The sequence below is a fragment of the Hippocampus bargibanti genome, linkage group LG20, assembly GCF_051943395.1.
Source record: "Hippocampus bargibanti isolate YZ-2025 linkage group LG20, ASM5194339v1, whole genome shotgun sequence".
In the NCBI taxonomy this organism is placed as follows: Eukaryota; Metazoa; Chordata; class Actinopteri; order Syngnathiformes; family Syngnathidae; genus Hippocampus; species Hippocampus bargibanti.
The window spans coordinates 1,606,521-1,625,836 of NC_142753.1; the positions used below are offsets into that span (position 1 = coordinate 1,606,521).

Below are 19,316 nucleotides of genomic sequence, written 5' to 3' on the forward strand. Positions count from 1 at the left end.
GTGAGTGTGAGAGTGACTGTTGTATGTCTTTGTGTGCCCTGCGATTGGTTGGCAACCAATTCAGGGTGTCCCCCGCCTCGTGCCCGAAGACAGCTGAGATAGGCTCCAGCAACCCCCGCGACCCTAATGAGGAATAAGCGGTACGGAAAATGAGATGAGATCCTTACATCACAACTCAGACACCCACAAACAAGGTGAAAAAGGAAGACGGGGGGGAGGGTCCTGTCTACCTTGGCCGAGAGCGGACGGACGCGGAGGCATCGGACGCACGTCTCGGCCGTCCACCATTTCTCTCGGCGCTTCACGTTGTCATTTTCTGCTGGGATGTAAGAAGCGACGCGTTTGGTTTTCTTTGACAACAGCCGCGTGGCTAGCAACCTGCTCTGCTCGCCGAAATGTGTGTCGCGGGCGATGACGTCATTGTCGGTCGACGGAAAAATGGACTCGACACATTTTGACACCGTTGGAAAACTTTCAGCACGTTTGTGTCCTGTTTGTCCTCCCACGGTTGCCGTTTTAAAAGAAAGGGCAAAAAAAATCTAATTGCTTGTAGTGGTGTGTCATTCGCGAACGAGCCGTTTCTTAGAGCTCTTAAGTGAACGAAGAGTGCCAGCTCTTGACAAGCCCAATAGCAGACTTTCCCCCATTTTCAATTGTAGATGACAAAGAATTAATAAAATATATTCATGCTCTCAACCCAATCTATGCAATTCCAAGCAGGAAATATCACCATTGTTGGGCTATTAAAGGCTTTTGATTCTGAAAACACTTCCTCAAAAGAATCATACCAGAATCATATATGACAAAGAACGTGCCAAGAATGGGGAAAAAAGTAACCACAGGGAAAGTGAAACTTAGTGGATGCTTTCTGTGCACATATAAATAAAATTATTTGATATAGTATATCTTTTTACACGAGTAATTTGTTTTTCACATAATTGTACGTATTTGGTAGTTAATGAATTTAAGCAACAAAAAAAAACTGAGGAGCCATTTGGGAGGCAAACGAGACGGATCTTTTTAGTGAGCCGAGCCAAAAGAAATGGCTCTCTGAAAGGAGCCGGAATTCCCGTCACTAATCCATTGCCCACCTTGTTCCATTTTCCAACAAAAAGCTCAATGGATCCACTCGGGCGGCACCAAAGAGCCACAAGCCACTCGAGGCCGCGGGTTGCCCGGCCCAGAACCAATCGAAGCAAGGGAATATTAAGGTGGGGGGGGGGGATGCTAAAGTGGACTCAACCCCGCTAACTTTGCAGTTGGATTTCAAACAAATCACAATTAGATGTTGACATTCATTTAATAGTGTACAAAATAATCCAACTGAAAAAGATGACGCCATCAACGTGTCTTGTACGCAGGCCTAAAGTACAAACATTCAAAGCTGCAGTCGTAAAAATAGGGCCACCTGTTTTTCAAGGTTGTATCAAAAGACAACACAGGAGAGGAGGGGGGGGGGGGGGGGGGAAAAAAAAAAGAAAAGCGTCCCACAAGAGACTTTAAGGTCACCGTTTTCACAGAAAACACCAGAACCGACCTGCAGAATCCTTCATCATAATACTGATGTTCGCAGAAGGTGAAGATGGAGAGTTCAGAGTTCACTGGCTGGCACTCATCTTCATCATCATGATCATCATCATCACCCCCCCCCCCTAAAAAACCCGCTGCATAAGAGGGAGGGCAGGGGGGGGGGGCTTGATTCTTCATGTTGTTTGAGCTCAACCGTCCATCCTCATTGGCTGCGGCGGGCGCCAGTCGCTGCGCTCCTTTTCAAGACTCGGGCAACTGGCGGTCCGAAGGGGACGGACGGAACCCAAACGCCGCTGACCGACGGCAGCGGCGTTTGCCCGATTCGGCGGGCTCGGCTCGGGTCCAGCCGGACGGCGCAGAGCGGCTGACTCGCTGAGGACGGCGCCGCCTAGTGGCCATGCTGGTTGTTTGGCGGGAAGGGAGGTCCGTTGACACCGGGGTGGTAAAAGGCGCAGTTGCTCTCGTACCTGCAGTTCCCCTTCATCATGAAGTGGCGACAAACGGGCCGCATGGACATGTCTGTCGAAAGATGGGTGGGGGGGGGGGGGGGGTGGAGGGTGTCAATAATAACAATAATAATAATCCATTTCATTTCTAAGCGATAAAGTTTTTCTGTGGATGAGCAGGGGCAGCCACACGCGCCAGCCAGCGTTCACTCAAGCCAGAAGTAACGCAGATCGAAAGCTAGCCGGCTAGCTCATGGATAGCAAATAAATAGCTAATAGATAGCCAACAGCTAGCCAGCTAGACAACGTACAGATAGACAGCTAATTGCTACCTGGCTAGCTAATGCATAGCAAATAAATAGCTAATAGATAGCCAACAGCTAGCCAGCTAGACAAGGTACAGATAGACAGCTAATTGCTACCTAGCTAGCTAATGCATAGCAAATAAATAGCCAGCTAGCCAGTCAGACGGAGGAATTGAGCGGACGGACGAGCGCGACAGTGTCCAAAACGTACCGTTCATATTGTGTCCTCCCCTCGGACCCGCCCGCCCTCGACTGCGGTAGCCCGGCTCTCCTCCCCGGCTCCTTCCTCCCCGGTGGAAATGGCCGCCGCGGTGGGGGCCCCCCCTCATGGCGTCGTCCCCCCAGTAGTTGCCGCCGTCGGCGCGGCCCTGCCCCCCCGGCGGCGGCGGCCCCATCATGCGCGGGCCGCCGCCCCCGCTGAACGGAGGCCCGTGATTGTGACTGTGCGGGGGGGGTGGCGGGGGCGGGTGGTTGAAGCGGGGGCCGCCCGGAGGCAGGCCGGGCGGGAAGCCGCTGTTCATGGGCATCTGCATGTGGACGTTGTTGGGGGGAGCGTGGCCCAGCAGATTCGGGGTGGCTGCAAGGGCGACAGGCGGCGGCTTGATTATTCGGAAACGGTGGGAACGAACGAACGAGCGAGCATTTCAAAGGCCGGGAACGGGCCGGGGGACCCCGAATTTACCTGCCGGAGGCGCCTGGTTGTGGTTCTGCGTCTGCTGCAGGGAGCCAAGAAGTTGCTTGATCTTATCGGAGAAGTCGGGCTGCTTGATCAGGTCTTCGGTGCACTGGTTGCCGGAAGCCCCCTGCGGACACGCGGCGTCAATGCTGCCATACACCGCGATACACTGAAAATAAGCTAACATTAATTGGCAGTGGCATCGTAATCATCCTTCACCGTTTAAAGGACAACCGACGCCTCCGGACTAGTTGTGTCCATAATTTGTAAAATGGCGTCAAATTCAAGTGAGCGCATTTCACAAAGATTCCACCACATATAGCCATATTTTACGTTTTAAAGGACAACCCACGTCACTTTTTTGTTTTTTTAACTGACACCAGAAAAACATCTAAAATACCCAAAACACGCAGGCTGATATTTTTAGTCAAATGCAAAACACCAATAAAAATGACTTCAAGTGTCCAAAATCTGCAAAAAAGAGCTGCGAATTGGGCATTTTCAGAAAGTCCCGCCTCCAGTTCATGATGTCACGCTAAGACGTCTTGCATTGCTGGTGAATCAAAACAATGGCTTCAGATTCGGAGAATATGCTTTCTTGTTACACATCCACTTATGAATATGATTCAAATAGTTCTGAAGAGGAAAGCATACATGTTTGCAATCGATTAAAGAATTTATTTGTGCCATTTTGCGGCAACATTGGGGGTAAATCTCTCACCCAAAAAAAGAGACACAAAATGGCGACCTCCTGTGGCCACCTCCGTTTCCACAGGCTGATAAATTCCTTATATGGAGCTTGGACGCCCTCTTTCGGGTCTCCATTTTGCACAACTAAAGGTAGCTAGCTAGCGTTTATCACTTCCATTTTGAACAACTAAAGCTAGCAAGCTAGCGTTTAGAAATGAAGGAAAAAGGATGCCCATTTGATGGTAAGTAGTTTTACTATGTTTGAATGTTATTGTGCCAATGACCATTTTATATTTGAGTTAGTGGCGTGCACTTCCAGGTTGAATGAACGCTGGCGCGTGTGGCTGTCGCTGCTCACCCGCAGACAAAATATCCTATGACTGTAAAGTGTCCTTGAGAGTTTTGAAAGTAAAAAGCCTGTCGTTCCACAGAACGGCCTTCGCTTGGGGCGGCGCGTACCATGATGGAGGAGAGCAGCTCCTGCACGTTGACGGCCGGCGTCACCGCATGGTTAGCGGCGTTTGCGGGCTGGGGGCTGCGCGAATTGCCGTTCAGGTTGCCCATCAGGTTGGCCAGGACGGGCGGCAGCTTGGAGCCCTCGTTGGGGCCCGCCTGCTGGGGGGCATCGGCGGGCTCGGCGTAGGGATCGTCCCCGGTGGAGGAGTCCTGTGGGAGGAAGGGAGGGGGGTACAGACGGCGTGAGGCGCTTCGTTTGTGCCCCCGGCCGGCGCTTGTGCGCCATTTGGACACCAACCTCATCCAACGGGATCAGCCGCGGGGGCATGGGCTCGTACGGCTCGGGGTCCGGCTCGTGGGGAGTGTCGGGCACGCTGGCAAAGAGATGGACGGTCGGAAGGTAGCTTTGAGTTAGGGAGTGACGTCATTTACATATTACATGTATTGTCTGTTGTCAATGGTATGTCTTTTTTTTCGCCACATTATAAGTGACTTGCACGCTGGGTCCGAGAGGACATTAATTTCATCTGTCTGTGCTGTATGTCATGCATATTAGCATATTTAGAATATCTTGTTTTCTATCCTTTCACCCCACCCCAACTCCATCCCTTTTCAATTGCTGCTGTGGACTGCAAATTTCCCCATTGTAGGACGAATAAAAGTATTCTGATTCTGATATTTGACAATAAAGATGACTGACAATTTCCCGCAACCTGGCTGGCTAGCTGTGTAGGTAGCTATCTATTAGCAATAATAATAATAATAATCCATTTCATTTCTAAGTGCCTTTCAAAACTCTCAAGGACACTTTACAGTCACAGGATGTGTTTTTCTGTGGGTGAGCAGCGGCAGCCACATGCGCCAGCGTTCACTCAACCACGAAGTAACTCAAATAGATAGAAAGCGAGCTAGCTAATGGATAGCTAATAAATAGCTAATAGATAGCCAGATAGCCAACAGCTAGACAGCTAAAAGCTAGCCAGCTAGCTAATGGATAGCGAATAAATAGCTAATAGATAGCCAGATAGCCAACAGCTAGACAGCTAAAAGCTAGCCAGCTAGCTAATGGATAGCTCATAAATAGCTAATAGATAGTCAGATAGCTAACCGGGCCCTGGCTAGCTATCAGCTATCTATTAATTAGCTAGCTTTTTATCGATTTGAGTTAATCCGGGTTGAGTAAACGCTGGCGCGTGTGGCTGCCGTTGCTCACCCACAGAAAAACTTATCCTGCGACTGTAAAGTGACCTTAAGAGTTTTGAAAGGCACATAGAAATGAAATGGATTATTATTATTATAAAAGCTCCTCAACCCCAAAAATGAAGCCCATTCAAAGTGTGTGTGTGTGTGTGTGTGTGTGTGTGTGGGCGGGGGGAGATAAGGCAGGGACCAACCTTTCTTTGGTGAGGAAGATCTCCTGCAAGATTCCCATCTCGCGGTCTCGCTGCGTCAGCTTCTCGGTGCTGCCAGAGCCGGCAAGCACCAGACTGCCCGGCAGCGTGAGGGGTCGCGGGGGCGTCCACGGGACCCTCTCCTCCATGGCGTCGTGGGACAGACGGCGGGCCATCTCAAACGTCTGCCTGTCCATCATCAGCTCCCGTTTGGCCGCCTCGCCAAAGTCCTTCACCTTGTTGACGTTGACTAGGGGGAGGCAAGAGTCAGGTGGGCGCGGGCCTTGGACACCCCCCCCCCCTCACTACCACGTTCCGGCGTCGCTCGTACCTCTCTCCGTTTCGTCAAGGTCGAAATAAAAGTAGTGCTTGAGGTCGTCTTCCTGGGCCCAGTGGACAGTTTTCTTCTTCTTGCCCTTCTTGGTCAGGTCTTCCTCCCCGCGAGGCTCAGACAACGCGTTGGGTTTCTCTCCTGTGCCACACAAACCACTGAGAAGGGAAGGGCGGCGGCCATCTTAAGGGGTCGGGGGGGGGGGGGGGGGGGGGAAGGCTTACCCGTGTCCATGGAGTCCGGGTCTTCGGAGGGGACGGGCGTTCCCGGCCGATCCGACTCCTGGTTCTCCTCCAGAGCATTGGAGCCAAGAGTCTCCGGGGAGGCGGCTTTGCCGGAGGACGACGAATATGTCGACGCTTTGCCGTCAAACGGATTGGTCTGCGGAGGCCCCGCCCCCAAAAAAAGGACAACGTGAGTGACTTTGGACGAGCGTCCGGTGACAGAAGGCACGGCTTCCCGTTTGGGCTACCTTGCTGGAGGTGGGCGAGGCGGCCTTAGCGTGGGAAGGCGACGTGGCAGCGGCGGCCGCCTTCTTCTTCTTGATCTTGATGCCGGGCACCGGCGCCGAGTTGAGCGCGTCCAGGAAGCCGGTGCACTCCATGGCTGCACAGAGGAAAGCCGCCGCGGTCACCGGCGGAGCACACAAAGCACCACCCCCCCCCGGCCCTCCTATTTGACACCCCCCGCCGCCCCATCGGGCATCGGCACACTCACGCTGTGCTGGGATGATCTTGACTTTGATCTCTTTGGTGGCGTTGGATGGCGTGTTCAGAGGTTTATACTTCTTCTCCAATGGAGGATTGTCAAAGGGGCCGGCACTGTACAGATAAAGGGGGGGGGGGGGGTCGGGGGTCAGGGGAGAAGAACGCACAGCGACTCCCATTAGTTTATTTTTTCTATTGAAAAGAATTTCGAGTGTACATCTTTTATTTATGAGTCTTTTTGGTCCTCGTTAGCAGCAAAACTAACACTAAAGCACTAAACTACACCATCACTGCGTCATTCCGTTTTTTTTTTTCATTTTTAACTCATTCACTGGGAGACGATGTGTAAAAATGTGTCCACTCCAGTGCCAGGGTTTTAGTCATTGTCACTTGAATTCAAGGACCCACAGAATATTGAGTTTCAGGACTACATAAACATACAATGCAGTGGAAGAAACCTTAGACTTCTCTTCTTTCATCAACAAAATAGTTAATTCCAAAATTATATGGGCCTGGAGTTATATGAGCTTGTAATGAGGGCGGCAGTCCATAATACAATGCAATAGTGATTTATATAGCGCGGCTATGAATGTATTCATTCCCAGTGATTTAACCTCGTTCCTCGATATGTCTTCATATGAATGTAGTCCTGGCTGGCTACCTAGCTGGCTATCTATGTGCTGTTTATTAGCTCTCTGGCTACCTATTATTATTATTATCACTAGCTGGCTATCTATTAGATATCTAGCTAGCTAACGATCTAGCTATTGGCACGCTATCTATTCACTAGGTATTAGTTATCTATTCGCTAGCTATTAGCTATCTATTCGCAAGCTAATGGCTATCTATTCACTCGCTATTAGGTATCTATTCTTTAGCTAGGTAGCTTTCTATCTATTTGAGTTATTCCGGGTGTGTGTGAGTGAACGCTGGCGCGTGTGGCTGCTCACCCACAGAAATAAAACTTATCTTGTGACTATAAAGTGATTTTGAGAGTTTTGAAAGGCGCTTAGAAATGAAATGGATTATTATTAAAATGTGAGATGTGAGACAATCTCTTTTCGACAATGGATGCTACAGCTGCGTGTTTGCTTTCAACATTTAGCTTGTAGTCGCCAGGCATAATCCACCTTGACGTCCCTGATCCACTGCTGAAAAGGATGCTTTGACCCTCTCCTCTTTCACCTAGAACTGCTTCATGTCACAAAGAGGGTACAGCAAGTGCTGAAGAATGAATGGCTGTGTCTTTGTGTTGTCATATTTGTTATTTAGGTTTTTGTTGTTCTTTTACTTTATCGAACTATCTACTTTACCTAACTGGCTAACTAGCTATCTATTTGCTGTCTATTAGATGTCTAACTATCTAGCCAGCTATCTATTTGCCATCTATTAGCTATCTGACTAACTAGCTATCTATTATTAATTAGCTAGCTATCTATTTATTATCGCTATGATAACTAGCTATGAGCTAGCTAGCTTCCGGGTTGATTGAACGCCGGCGCGTGTGGCTGCCGCTGCTCACCCGCAGAAAAATATCCTGTGACTGTAAAGTGTCCTTGAGAGTTTTGAAAGGCGTTTATAAATGAAATGTATTATTATTATTGTTGTTACTTGTTGGAGGAGAATGTGCGTACCTGAGCCGTTTGAGGACGGGAGGCTTGATGTTGTACTTGTCACCCAGCTGGGGGGCTGCCGGGCTCTTCTTGGCGGGGGCGGGGCTCGGAGCCTCCATCTCCAGACCTACGGGGAAAAAGTGCGGGCCTCAGTCCAGCGAAACCACAGAGAGCGGCCCAATCAAAACCTGCGAGGGGAGTGAGCGAGCGCCCACCGATGGAGCGGATTTTGGCGTGACTGGGGGCGTGCGCTTTGCCCTTGTCCTTTTTCTTCTCGTCCTCTCCGCTTTTGTCCTTCACCTCTCGGAGAGGGACCTTGCCGTCCTCTTTCTTCTTCTTCTTCTTCTCTGTACGCAAAACAATCGGAAACAAATTGAGTGCGGCTGGGACGCAAGAGGGCAAGCGAGCCGAGAGCGAACGTCTCCGCACCGGCCGGGTTGACGGCAGCGTTCGAGACGCTCTGGGAGCGAATGGTCGCCATCCAGCCGTCGACCAGCACCGACGCCAACTTCCTCAATTCTGAAACAGGAGGACATTCACGCATTGAGTCCGGACTCCTTGAAAGGAGACGGAAAAGACGAAGGCTGGGACGGAACCTGACCTTCCGTCTCGGCGCCTTTACACAGTTGCTTCACCAGCTTGGCCGTGTTGTTCTGCAAAGGAAAGATCGGGTGTGGGAAGGGGGGGGGGGGTTAAATAATAATAATAACAATAATAATAATACATTTGATTTGTAAGCGCCTTTCAAATTCTCAAGGTCACTTTACCGTCACTGGATCAGTTTTTCTGTGGGTGAGCAGCGGCAGCCACATGCGCCAGTGTTCACTCAACCGGGAATAACTCAAATACATCAAGTTAGCTAGCTACCTAATAGATAACTAATAGATAGCAATCTAGCTAGTTAGACAGCTAATAGAGAGCAAATAGATAGCTAGCTAGGTAGCCAGCAACGGTAAGCCTATTGAACCTGGAATAACTCAAATAGATCAAGTTAGCTAGCTAGCTAATAGATCGCTAGCTGGCTAGTTAGACAACTCCATTGTTTGCGTTTTGACGGGTGGTCACTTTTGGAGCTCTGTGCCGCTTTTAATTTCTTGGCCTTCCCCGGCACGGCTGTCAAGTGCTCGCCCAAACAGCTAGCTATCTACTAGATAGCTAACAGATAGCCAGCCCGCTAGCCAACAGATAGCCAGCTAACCACCTATCCAGCCACAAGATAGCTAATAGACAGCCAGCCAGTTAGCCAGCTGGATATATAGCCAATAGATAGCCAGCCAACTAGCTAGCCAATAGACATCCAATAGCCAGCCGGCTGGATAGATAGCTAATAGCAAGCCAGCTAGATAGCTAACAGATAGCCAGCCATTAGACTGGATAGATAGCTAATAGATAGCCAGATAGCTAGCTCGATAACTAACTTAATATGGTACCGTGCATTAAAATTAACCACGATGGCTAAAGCAACTATCCTGGTGTGCTGGCGGCGGGCGGGTTTTTGCCTGTTTGAGGTGGTCCACTTTGAGGGGCAACTTCTGCAGGGTGAGCAGAATGAGCTGCAGCAGGGGGGAATTGTTGGTGCTTTTGGAGTAGGTGAGCCACGAGTTGAGCAGCCGGTAGCCGCCCACTCGAATGAACCTAAACAAGACGGGACGAGACGGGCGGGACCCTCAGATTGCCGGCGACAAGCTACACCCAGAGAATTCCCCGTCCCCCAGAAGGGCGACCAACCTGTTGAGTACGTCGTGCGATTTGGTCTGAAGGAGGATGTTCAAGTACATGCAACGTCCGACCATCTTGGCAGAGGCTTTCATGAGGCTGCGCAGAGAAAAGGGACAAAGTGATGTGTCATTCGCAAACGACCCGGTTCTTAGAGCCGGATGTCTGAAATGAATGAAGAGCGCAGGCTCCCAAGAAGGAACCGGAAATGGGAGCAGACTTTTTTCCCCTGTATTCCCCGCCCCCAGTCTTCGGTTAAGGCCGCACATCATTGGTCAAGATCCGTGGTAGAGGAGGGAGGAGAAAATTACAGACACACGCAGCAGTGAGGGAAAGGGGAGGAGTTAGAAAAAGTTCAACGAAAGACACATTTCTGAGAACTTAGCAGGAGTTAGGTAGGTAGTGCAGGACTCATGCACTGTTTTGGAGCTATTTATGCAGGTCACAGGAGATCAGTGTAGACAAGTACAGTGGACAACTGTTATCACGTATTTTGTTATTCAATTATTATCATTTTTAGTAGTTTGTATTACAGCATTATTAATATGAAAAGCAAATTAGTGACATCTGATCATCAAACCAGAGTAACCACAGGGAAAGCTAGTTAGTGAATGCTCTCTGTGTTAGTTGACATAGTGCATTTCTTTACATGAGTAATTTGTTTTTCACACAATTTTACGCAATTTTTGGTCGCTAATTAATTTAAGCTACAAAAAAAACTGAAGAGCCATTTGGGAGCCAAAAGAGCCAGATTTTTTGAGTGAGCTGATCCAAAAGAACGGGCTCTCTGAAAGGAGCTGGAATTCCCATCACTAGTCGGCAAAGGGCGTCGGTCGGTGCCGGTAAGGCGCAGAGTTCGAAGGGCGGCCTTGGATGGCTCACCTGAACATCTTTGGGACTCCCTCCAAGCTGCAGAGTCCGCCATCCTTCCCTAAAAGCGCCTCCACTCCCTTCAAAACCTCCTTGGGGTCCACCGGCACCCCCTCCATTTCTGAAAAACAAACAGGACATCTGGCGTGTCTGCGTTGGGACGAGCTTGAGTATTTGGCCGCCCGCAAGCAAGCCGCGGTGTCGCCGGACGGAACCCGAGTGCACCCGCCGACCATTTCAAAGGACTCTGAGGCAAATCATTTGGCAACTAAGGGACCACCCTTGAAGGGCGCTCCTTTCCGCATGACCCAACGACACTTTGGACACTTCAGCAAGCCCTCATTTTTATGTGGGTCGTCGCCGCAAATGGAATCTAACGACACGGGAGAGGTTCGTTCCATTTCAAAACGGGCACGTCCCATCGCAAAGGCCAATTTGCAGGCAACAATTCAAGAGTTCCATGCGTGTGGAGATCCCACGCAAAAGTGCAATTGAAGACCCCAACAGCCAAATATTTGCCAAAAGTGCATGCATACCTGTGCAACAAAAGGATCTTATTTGGCTAATGTCTACATTCCAGAACAACTGCTACAATGTGGTTCCTGGGCGCACCTGCTCTACATTCTTTGCAATTCTACATCACCCCAAGGAATCTGGCCGGGCACGCCACACGTGCCGCCAAGCGGCCTGCGCTGGCTCATTACATCACATAGTGCATCACAAACGGGACTGATTTGCAATGACAATAGGAATCAGAAGGTCTCGGCAGACTGGACGGTTTCAAGAACGCGGGCCCACTTTCTATTCATTCACTCAGAGCAAAATGGTATCAGTGAGGTCTTACCCGTTTAACCGTTGGAGTAGAAGCTTTATAGTGTCAGAACTCCACAAACTGCATATAATTCAAAGCCTGGAAGTGGCACAGTTACACATGTACACATAAGGGCAGTGTCAAACAAGACCCCCCCACCCCCGGGAATCAAAATATTTGGTGTTTCACAAGTTACATTGACCAACAGTGATGATTCAGGCTTGCTCTCTTGTTTTTTTTTTGGGGGGGGGGGCTATTTCGCCGGGTTTTTCCCTCGGTTACGTCAAGGCAAAGAGGAGGCTGTGTGGGGGCGGGGCAGTAAGGCGGCCCGCCAATGAGAGCCCTCCCCGCGTTAACCCCTTCGGCACCGCGCTAGCGATCTCGTTTGGGACAGTCACTCAGGGACAAACAAAGCGCGAGCGGAAAGGCTGACAAGAACTTAACGAAGCCAACTCCCAAAACGTCCCGCAGAAAAAGCCGGGCCAATTGTCCGCAATTTTGACAGCTCCCAACGTTTGCGTTTCGAGCGAGAGCACTCGCTGCGGTCATCCCGCAATCTTTATCCATAGATTGCGCCATTATCGTCATCGTCAATGCATCACTGTGCTTCACCAAACGTCCATCGATCCTCAGCCTAATGCAATCTTTATGGGGAGATTGCCGTGCGATTGGCTTCCGTGGAGCAGCCCCTACAAAGCCCCGGCAGGCAAAAAAATACATAAAAATGTCCGACTTGATTGGATTAGTCAGTCTCCTGAGCAAACGCTGCAATCTTTATGATCAGATTGCTTATAGACATTACTAGTTCTCGACTTCCAATTTTATTAGCCCAGCTCGTCTCACACACAAAGGGGAGACGTGTCACGGTCCACGTTCGTGTGTGAGCTCATGCTAAACAATAAGCTAGGCTAAGGCGCGGCGGCCGCTAACCAACAGCCGCGCGATAGCTAAAACGACTATTTTGGACTCACACTAACAAGTCGATAGTATGCTCTCAGAGTTTTAAGTCGGAACACGTTGTGCTTTTTAGGGCACTTATTTCGTTTATACAAAAAACATATCGTCAACTTGGATGGCTTTAATACCTGGTTCAAAATTTCTAATGGGTGGGGCTTTGGTAGCTAAAAGCTAGCCTTTTCCTTCAAGAACAAACTGGAGGCAAAAATGGTCATCGGATGTCCATTCCTTATAGAAAAAATTGCAATTTGAGCAGTTGGTCTAAGTCCTCGATGGCCGAGTCTTCAGGAAAACGAATTGAAACCTGTAAGGTACACAAAAAAAAGAAAACAATTTAGTAGAGACTGGAAGTAGCCCTTTTTCATCGACATGCGGGGGGTTGTGTCCAAATGTCTGGGGGGGATTTCCCATTCAAAACGACAGATATGCGCGAATGTTTTGACGTGTTCACTTACCTTTGACCAAATCCAGGAATGAGCTCGAAGAGGAGGGACTTGGCTTTTATACGGAATGACGTTTTTGACGTCACGGCAGACTTGGGTGTCGCCTCAAAATGGCTGACGAACGACCTTGTCTTGTGGTTCAAAGCCATAATGGCGAAGCACGCCATTTTCGACGATTGCGTCGATATCTCATCAAATTAAACATAATCATTCGTGCGCTCCGGTAGATTGTTGATAAAAGCACTCATCTGTGCTACAGTTTCCCCGTTTGAACGACACGCAAACGTTGTAAAATCCGTCTGTTTTTGTTTTTTTATGGTTTCAAAATGGCGACTGCTTGATAAATGACCTGCTATATGCGCATGCGCGTAACCAAAACAGCCTCGGTGAATTGATTGAATATACAGTACACGGAAGAGCACTTGGCCCATGTTGAAATATATATATATATTTTTAGAGAAAAAAGTCGCCAATTTGCGAGATTTAAAGTCACAAATTTGCTAGATTTAAAGTCACAAATTTGTTAGATTTAAAGGACAACCGACGTCTCCGGACAAGTTGTAAAATGGCTTCAAATGACTTCTACTGAGCGTATTTTAATAAGATTCCACCGCATTTAGCTATATTTTACGTTTTAAGACTCGCTCTGAATATTCAGGAGGCCTTGTTTTTGAGTTAGTGAAGAGTCCGTACGTGACGTCACGAAAGGACCGCACCCTGACCGAAAAAAGACACTTTGTAGCAGTCCTTCCATCACGTCAATGTATTTTGCTGTACATGTTAAAGCTTGGCCAAAACAAACATGCGGATCAAACCTCTAAAGATGGAGAACACTGATTTGCTGTGGCGACCCCTTGAAGGGAAAAGCCGAAAGGAAAAGAAGTTTTGTCTGAGAACCGTGTTGCACCCAAAAGCTGCCAGAAGAGGACATCCAAGCTCCATTTAAGGAATTTATCGGCCTGTGGAAGCGAAGGTGGCCACTGGAGGTCGCCATTTTGTGCCTCTTTTTTTTTGGGGTGAGAGATTGGGGGAAACCCCAATGTTGCCTCAAAATGGCACATATAATTATTTAATCAATTGCAAACATGTATACTTTCCTCTTCAGAACTATTTGAATCATATTCATAACTGGATGTGTAACAAGAAAGCATTCTCCGAATATGAAGCCACTGTTTTGATTCACAAGAAATGCAAGACGTCTTGGTGTGACGTCATGAACTGGGGGCGGGACATTCTGAAACTCGCCATTTCCGGGGTCATTTTGAAGTCGTTTTGGGACACTTTAACTCATTTTTATTGGTGTTTTGCATTTGACTAAAAATATTATACAGCGTGTTTTGGGTATTTTGGATTGGATTTGCCTTTATTAGTCTCGCAATGGAGAAATTTACATTTCACAGCAGCAAAGTTATGAAAGAAATGAAAGTAGAAAATTTTAGATGCTATAAAACGTTTTTCTGATGTCAGAGGATATATATATATATATATATATATATATATATACAGTAAAGTCTCGTTATATCGATATCGGATATATCGATAGTCCCGGTTATATCGATACTATTTCTATGCACGCACGGAGAAAATTACATGCAAACAGGGTCGGATATATCGATAGTCCCGGTTATATCGATATTTTTTCGGACTCCCTTGAATATCGATATAACGAGACTTTACTGTATATATATATATATATCCTCTGACATCAGAAAAACGTTTTATATTCGGTCATTTCGCCACCTATCCAAGACGCTTCGTCAGCGAACTAAAGTCTGACTGGTCGTATCGGCCCTATTTATATATCCCTAATGTCCAGCCATGGCGGCGCCGGACACAGCTATGATAGGTCCCTACTCTCAGGATGGGGGGAGCAGAGGACCACTCCCTGTGGCCCCACTGATTGTTCCTACATTCCTGACTAACGACTGGCCCATTTCCCCCACTCCCACCGGTATCACCTCATCAGCATTACGAATGTTGCCTATTGTATGAACGATCCAAATTGAACCTCACCCCACCAGACCGGTTTAATGAAGGATTTTGTTGTTTTATAAGAATCGCTTCTTTTACCCCCCTTTCAAACCATCTATGTTCTTTCGCTAAGATTTTAACCTCATTGTCGTCAAATGAGTGGTTGCTAGCTTTTAGGTGCAAATGTACTGCCGATTGAGGCCCACTTGTATTATCCTTGCGATGTTGATAAAGTCTTTTTTTGAGAATTTGTTGAGTCTCCCCAATGTACTGCTCTTTACAATTTCCATTCTTACAATGTATGAAATAAACTACATTACTTTGTTTTTCATTTGGTAGTCTATCTTTTGGATGCACTAATTTTTGCCTTAACGTGTTTATCGGTTTGAAATAAGTAGGAATTTTGTGTTGTCAAAGGACTCTTTGTAATTTTTCAGAAACTCCTGCAATGTAAGGTACTGCTACTCCTCTCCTTTTTGTATCTTGAGAATGTTTGGTTTCATTCCCCTATTCTTTCTTTCTGACATTTGTTGAATGACCACTGAGGGTACCCACAGTTAGTGAGTGCTCGCCTGATATGTTTTGACTCATTTTCTCTACCTTCAATGCTAGTTGGTATTAGTTTAGCCCTATGCTGGAGGGTTCTGATAACTCCTAATTTGTGTTGTAAAGGGTGGTTAGAGTCAAACAGTAAGTATTGGTCAGTGTGCGTAGCCTTCCTAAAGACTTCTGTTTTTAGCGCTCTGTCCTCTTTTATAATTACTTTACAATCCAAGAAGGCTAGTTGTTTCTCTTTAATGTCCTCACGAGTAAATTTATTGTTGATGTCTACCGAGTTGAGGTGATCTGTGAAGGATTGAATTTCTTGTTTTTTAATTATGACAAAAGTATCGTCCACATATCTAAACCAGTGTCTAGGTTTTGTCCCCGGGAAGGATGTGAGGGCCTGTTTCTCCATCTCTTCCATGTAAAGATTAGCCACTATGGGTGAAACTGGTGAGCCCATAGCACAAGCATGAATTATTTTTATTTTGTTATGCTTAGAATATCTTGTTTTCTATCCTTTCACTCCCACCCCAACCCCATCCCTCTTCAATTGCTGCTGTGGACTGCAAATTTCCCCATTGCGGGACGAATAAAGGTATTCTGATTCTGATTCTGATTCTGATTCTGATTTGATTTGTTTATAAAATGTCTCCCGAAATTGAAAATACATAGTATTAAGGCAGATTTCCAATAATTTGCAGATGTGATCCGCTTTAAGTTTGGTTCTTTCATGCAGAGAAACGTCCGCCAGCAGTCTCGTCCTCACCACTGAGACTGCTGCTGGGGTTGGGACAGATGTAAAGAGAGAAGTCACATCGTATGATGCCAAAGTTTCCTCAGGTTCCAATATGAGGTCTTTGATCCTCTCTACAAACCCTGTGGTGTTCTCTACGTGATATTCTGTGTTACCAACCAACGGAGCTAAGATAGTTTTTAAATATTTGGCTACATTGTATGTAGAGGAGTCAATGCTACAAACAATGGGTCTGAGGGGGAACCCTTCTTTATGTATTTTTGACAGGCCATAGATACATGGCGTGGCCTCTCCCGGGTATAATCTAAAATACATCTGTTTGTCTATATGTTTTCCTTTCTTCTTATAAAACAACAAAATCCTTCATTAAACCGGTCTGGTGGGGTGAGGTTCAATTTGGATCGTTCATACAATAGCCTGCTTAGGCAAAACAGGTTAGGCAACATTCGTAATGCTGATGAGGTGATACCATTGAGAGTGGGGGAAATGGGCCAGTCGTTAGTCAGGAATGTAGGAACAATCAGTGGGGTCACAGGGAGTGGTCCTCTGCTCCCCCCAACCTGAGAGTAGGGACCTATCATAGCTGTGTCCGGCGCCGCCATGGCTGGACATTAGGAATATATAAATAGGGCCGATACGACCAGTCAGACTTTAGTTCGCAGACGAAGCCTCTTGGATAGGAGGCGAAACGTCCGAAACCTTCAAATTTGTACAGATGACGGCTGAAGAAACCTTCTCATCGATATATATATATATATATATATATATATAAATCCTCGTCTCACCCCCCATGGGTGGTGTCTGTCCCCCAACCGAGATGACCGATGTTGTTTCCGATGTTGTTCCCGGGATCTGTTGCAACCACTCGTCCAGTTTGGGGGTCACTGCCCCGAGTGCTCCGACCACCACAGGCACGACTGTCACCTTTACTTTCCAGGCTCTCTCCAGCTCCTCTCTGAGCCCTTGGTATTTCTCCATTTTCTCATGTTCCTTCTTTCTGATGTTTCCATCACTCGGGACCGCTACATCCACGACAACGGCTTTCTTTTCCCCTTTATCTATGACCACGATATCTGGTCGGTTGGTCATTACCATCTTGTCAGTCTGTATCTGGAAGTCCCACAGGATCTTTGCTCGGTCATTCTCCATCACCTTGGGAGGTGTTTCCCATTTTGACCTTGGGGTTTCCAGTCCATACTCCGCACAGATGTTTCGGTAGACTATGCCAGCCACCTGGTTATGGCGATCAATGTAGGCTTTCCCTGCCAGCATCTTACACCCTGCAGTTATGTGTTGGATTGTCTCAGGTGCCTCTTGGCACAACCTACACCTTGGGTCTTTCCTGGTGTGGTATATCTGTGCCTCTATGGCTCTGGTGTTCAGGGCCTGCTCTTGAGCAGCCAGGATGAGTGCCTCTGTGCTGTCCTTTCGGCCAGCCCTCTCTAGCCACTGATAGAACTTCTTGAGATCAGCCACTTCAGTTATGGTTCGGTGGTACATCCCGTGTCGGGGCTTTTCCTCTCATGTTTGTCCCTCTTCCAGAACCTCATCTTCTGTTTCCCATTGTCTGACACATTCTCTGAGTACATCATCCGTTGGAGCCTTCTCTTTGATGTATTCATTGAGCTAGGATGTTTCATCCTGGACAGTGGCTCTCACACTCACTAGTCCCCGGCCTCCTTCCTTACGGCTTGTGTACAGTCTCAGGGTGCTGGACTTGGGATGGAACCCTCCATGCATGGTGAGGAGTTTTCAGGTCTTAACATCCGTGGTCTGAATCTCTTCCTTTGGCCACCTTATTATTCCTGCAGGGTATCTGATCACTGGCAGGGCATAGCTGTTTATTGCCCGGGTCTTGTACTTGCCATTGAGCTGGCTTCCAAGGACTTGCCTCACCCGCTGGAGGTATTTGGTCGTAGCCGCTTTCCTTGTTGCTAGTTCGAGGTGGCCATTGGCCTGTGGTATACCAAGGTACTAGTAGCTGTTTTCAATGTCTGCTATTGTTCCTTCAGGGAATGAGACACCTTCAGTGTGGACTACCTTGTCCCTCTTAGTCACCATCCGACTACATTTCTCCAGCCCGAATGACATTCTGATGTCACTGCTTTAGATCCTGGTTGTGTGGATCAGGGAGTCTACGTCCCTTTCGCTCTTAGCATACAGCTTTATGTCATCCATGTAGAGGAGGTGACTGATTGTAGCTCCATTTCTGAGGCGGGATCCATAGCCTGTCTTGGCGATTATCTGGCTGAGGGGGTTCAGTCCTATGCAGAACAGCAGTGGTGAGAGTGCATCACCTTAGTATATGCCACATTTGATGGAAACTTGCGTTAGTGGCTTGCCATTGGCTTCAAGTGTGGTTTTCCACATCCTCATCGAGTTTGCAACGAAGGCTCTCAGGGTCCTGTTGACCTTATACAACTCCAAGCATTCAGTGATCCATGTGTGTGGCATCGAGTCATATGCTTTCTTGTAATCAATCCAGGCTGTGCACAGGTTGGTATGTCGGGACCTGCAGTCTTGTGCGACTGTTCTGTCAACCAGCAGCTGATGTTTGGCACCTCAAGTATCTCTACCAATGCCTTTCTGTGCTTTGCTTATGTATTGATCCATGTGTCCACTTATCTTAGACATGCCTTTTTTTGGGTACCGTGAGTACTAAAGAATTTGTCACTACATTTCTCTCCAGATGCATCAAAATGACCGGAATAAATTCTTTAATCGATTGCAAACATGTATGATTTCCTCTTCAGAACTATTTGAATTATATTCACAACTGGATGAGTAACAAGAAATCATGTTTTCCGAATCTGAAGCCATTGTTTTGATTGTCGAGCAAGGCAAGACGTCTTGGTGTTACACCAGGAACAAGGGGGCGGGACCTTCTGAAACTGGCCACTTCCGGGTTCAATTTGAAGTAGTTTTTGGACACTTGAAGTCATTTTTATTGGTGTTTTGCATTTGACTAAAATATCATACTGCGTGTTTTGGGTATTTTAGATGCTATAAAACGTTTCTGATGTCAGTTAGGAAACAAAAAAGTGATGTCGGTTGTCCTTTAATCTCTAACCCCCTACCCAACCACTGCTGCGTTCTTGACCAT

At 47.6% G+C, this 19,316-nt stretch overlaps 1 protein-coding gene across 1 annotated transcript; it reads right to left on the reverse strand.

Moving 5' to 3' along the window:
- Window positions 1–1,281: 1,281 nt before the first annotated feature.
- ppp1r10 (protein phosphatase 1, regulatory subunit 10) lies at window positions 1,282–13,100 on the reverse strand. The gene is made up of 19 exons (XM_089023590.1): window positions 12,955–13,100; window positions 12,628–12,803; window positions 10,744–10,852; window positions 9,874–9,960; window positions 9,645–9,780; window positions 8,747–8,798; window positions 8,575–8,664; window positions 8,361–8,492; window positions 8,167–8,272; window positions 6,543–6,646; window positions 6,298–6,431; window positions 6,050–6,206; window positions 5,826–5,966; window positions 5,498–5,744; window positions 4,402–4,477; window positions 4,107–4,313; window positions 2,964–3,084; window positions 2,493–2,858; window positions 1,282–2,049 (listed from the first exon to the last, which is right to left on the reverse strand). The coding sequence occupies exons 3-19, from the start codon at window positions 10,848–10,850 to the stop codon at window positions 1,919–1,921; spliced, it is 2,394 nt and encodes a 797-aa protein (XP_088879716.1). The 5' UTR covers window positions 10,851–10,852; window positions 12,628–12,803; window positions 12,955–13,100; the 3' UTR covers window positions 1,282–1,918.
- Between the last annotated feature and the right edge of the window lie 6,216 nt (window positions 13,101–19,316).

What these genes read in the sequence shown, in the direction of transcription:
- ppp1r10 (XM_089023590.1), bottom strand. Translation starts at nt 10,850, where the DNA reads ATGGAGGGGGTGCCGGTGGACCCCAAGGAGGTTTTGAAGGGAGTGGAG. An exon ending in AAGTGGACCACCTCAAACAG is followed by an intron (nt 8,799 to 9,644) that starts GCAAAAACCCGC and finishes TTTCCTTTGCAG; the next exon opens with AACAACACGGCCAAGCTGGT. An exon ending in TAAAGGCGCCGAGACGGAAG is followed by an intron (nt 8,665 to 8,746) that starts GTCAGGTTCCGT and finishes CTCCTGTTTCAG; the next exon opens with AATTGAGGAAGTTGGCGTCG.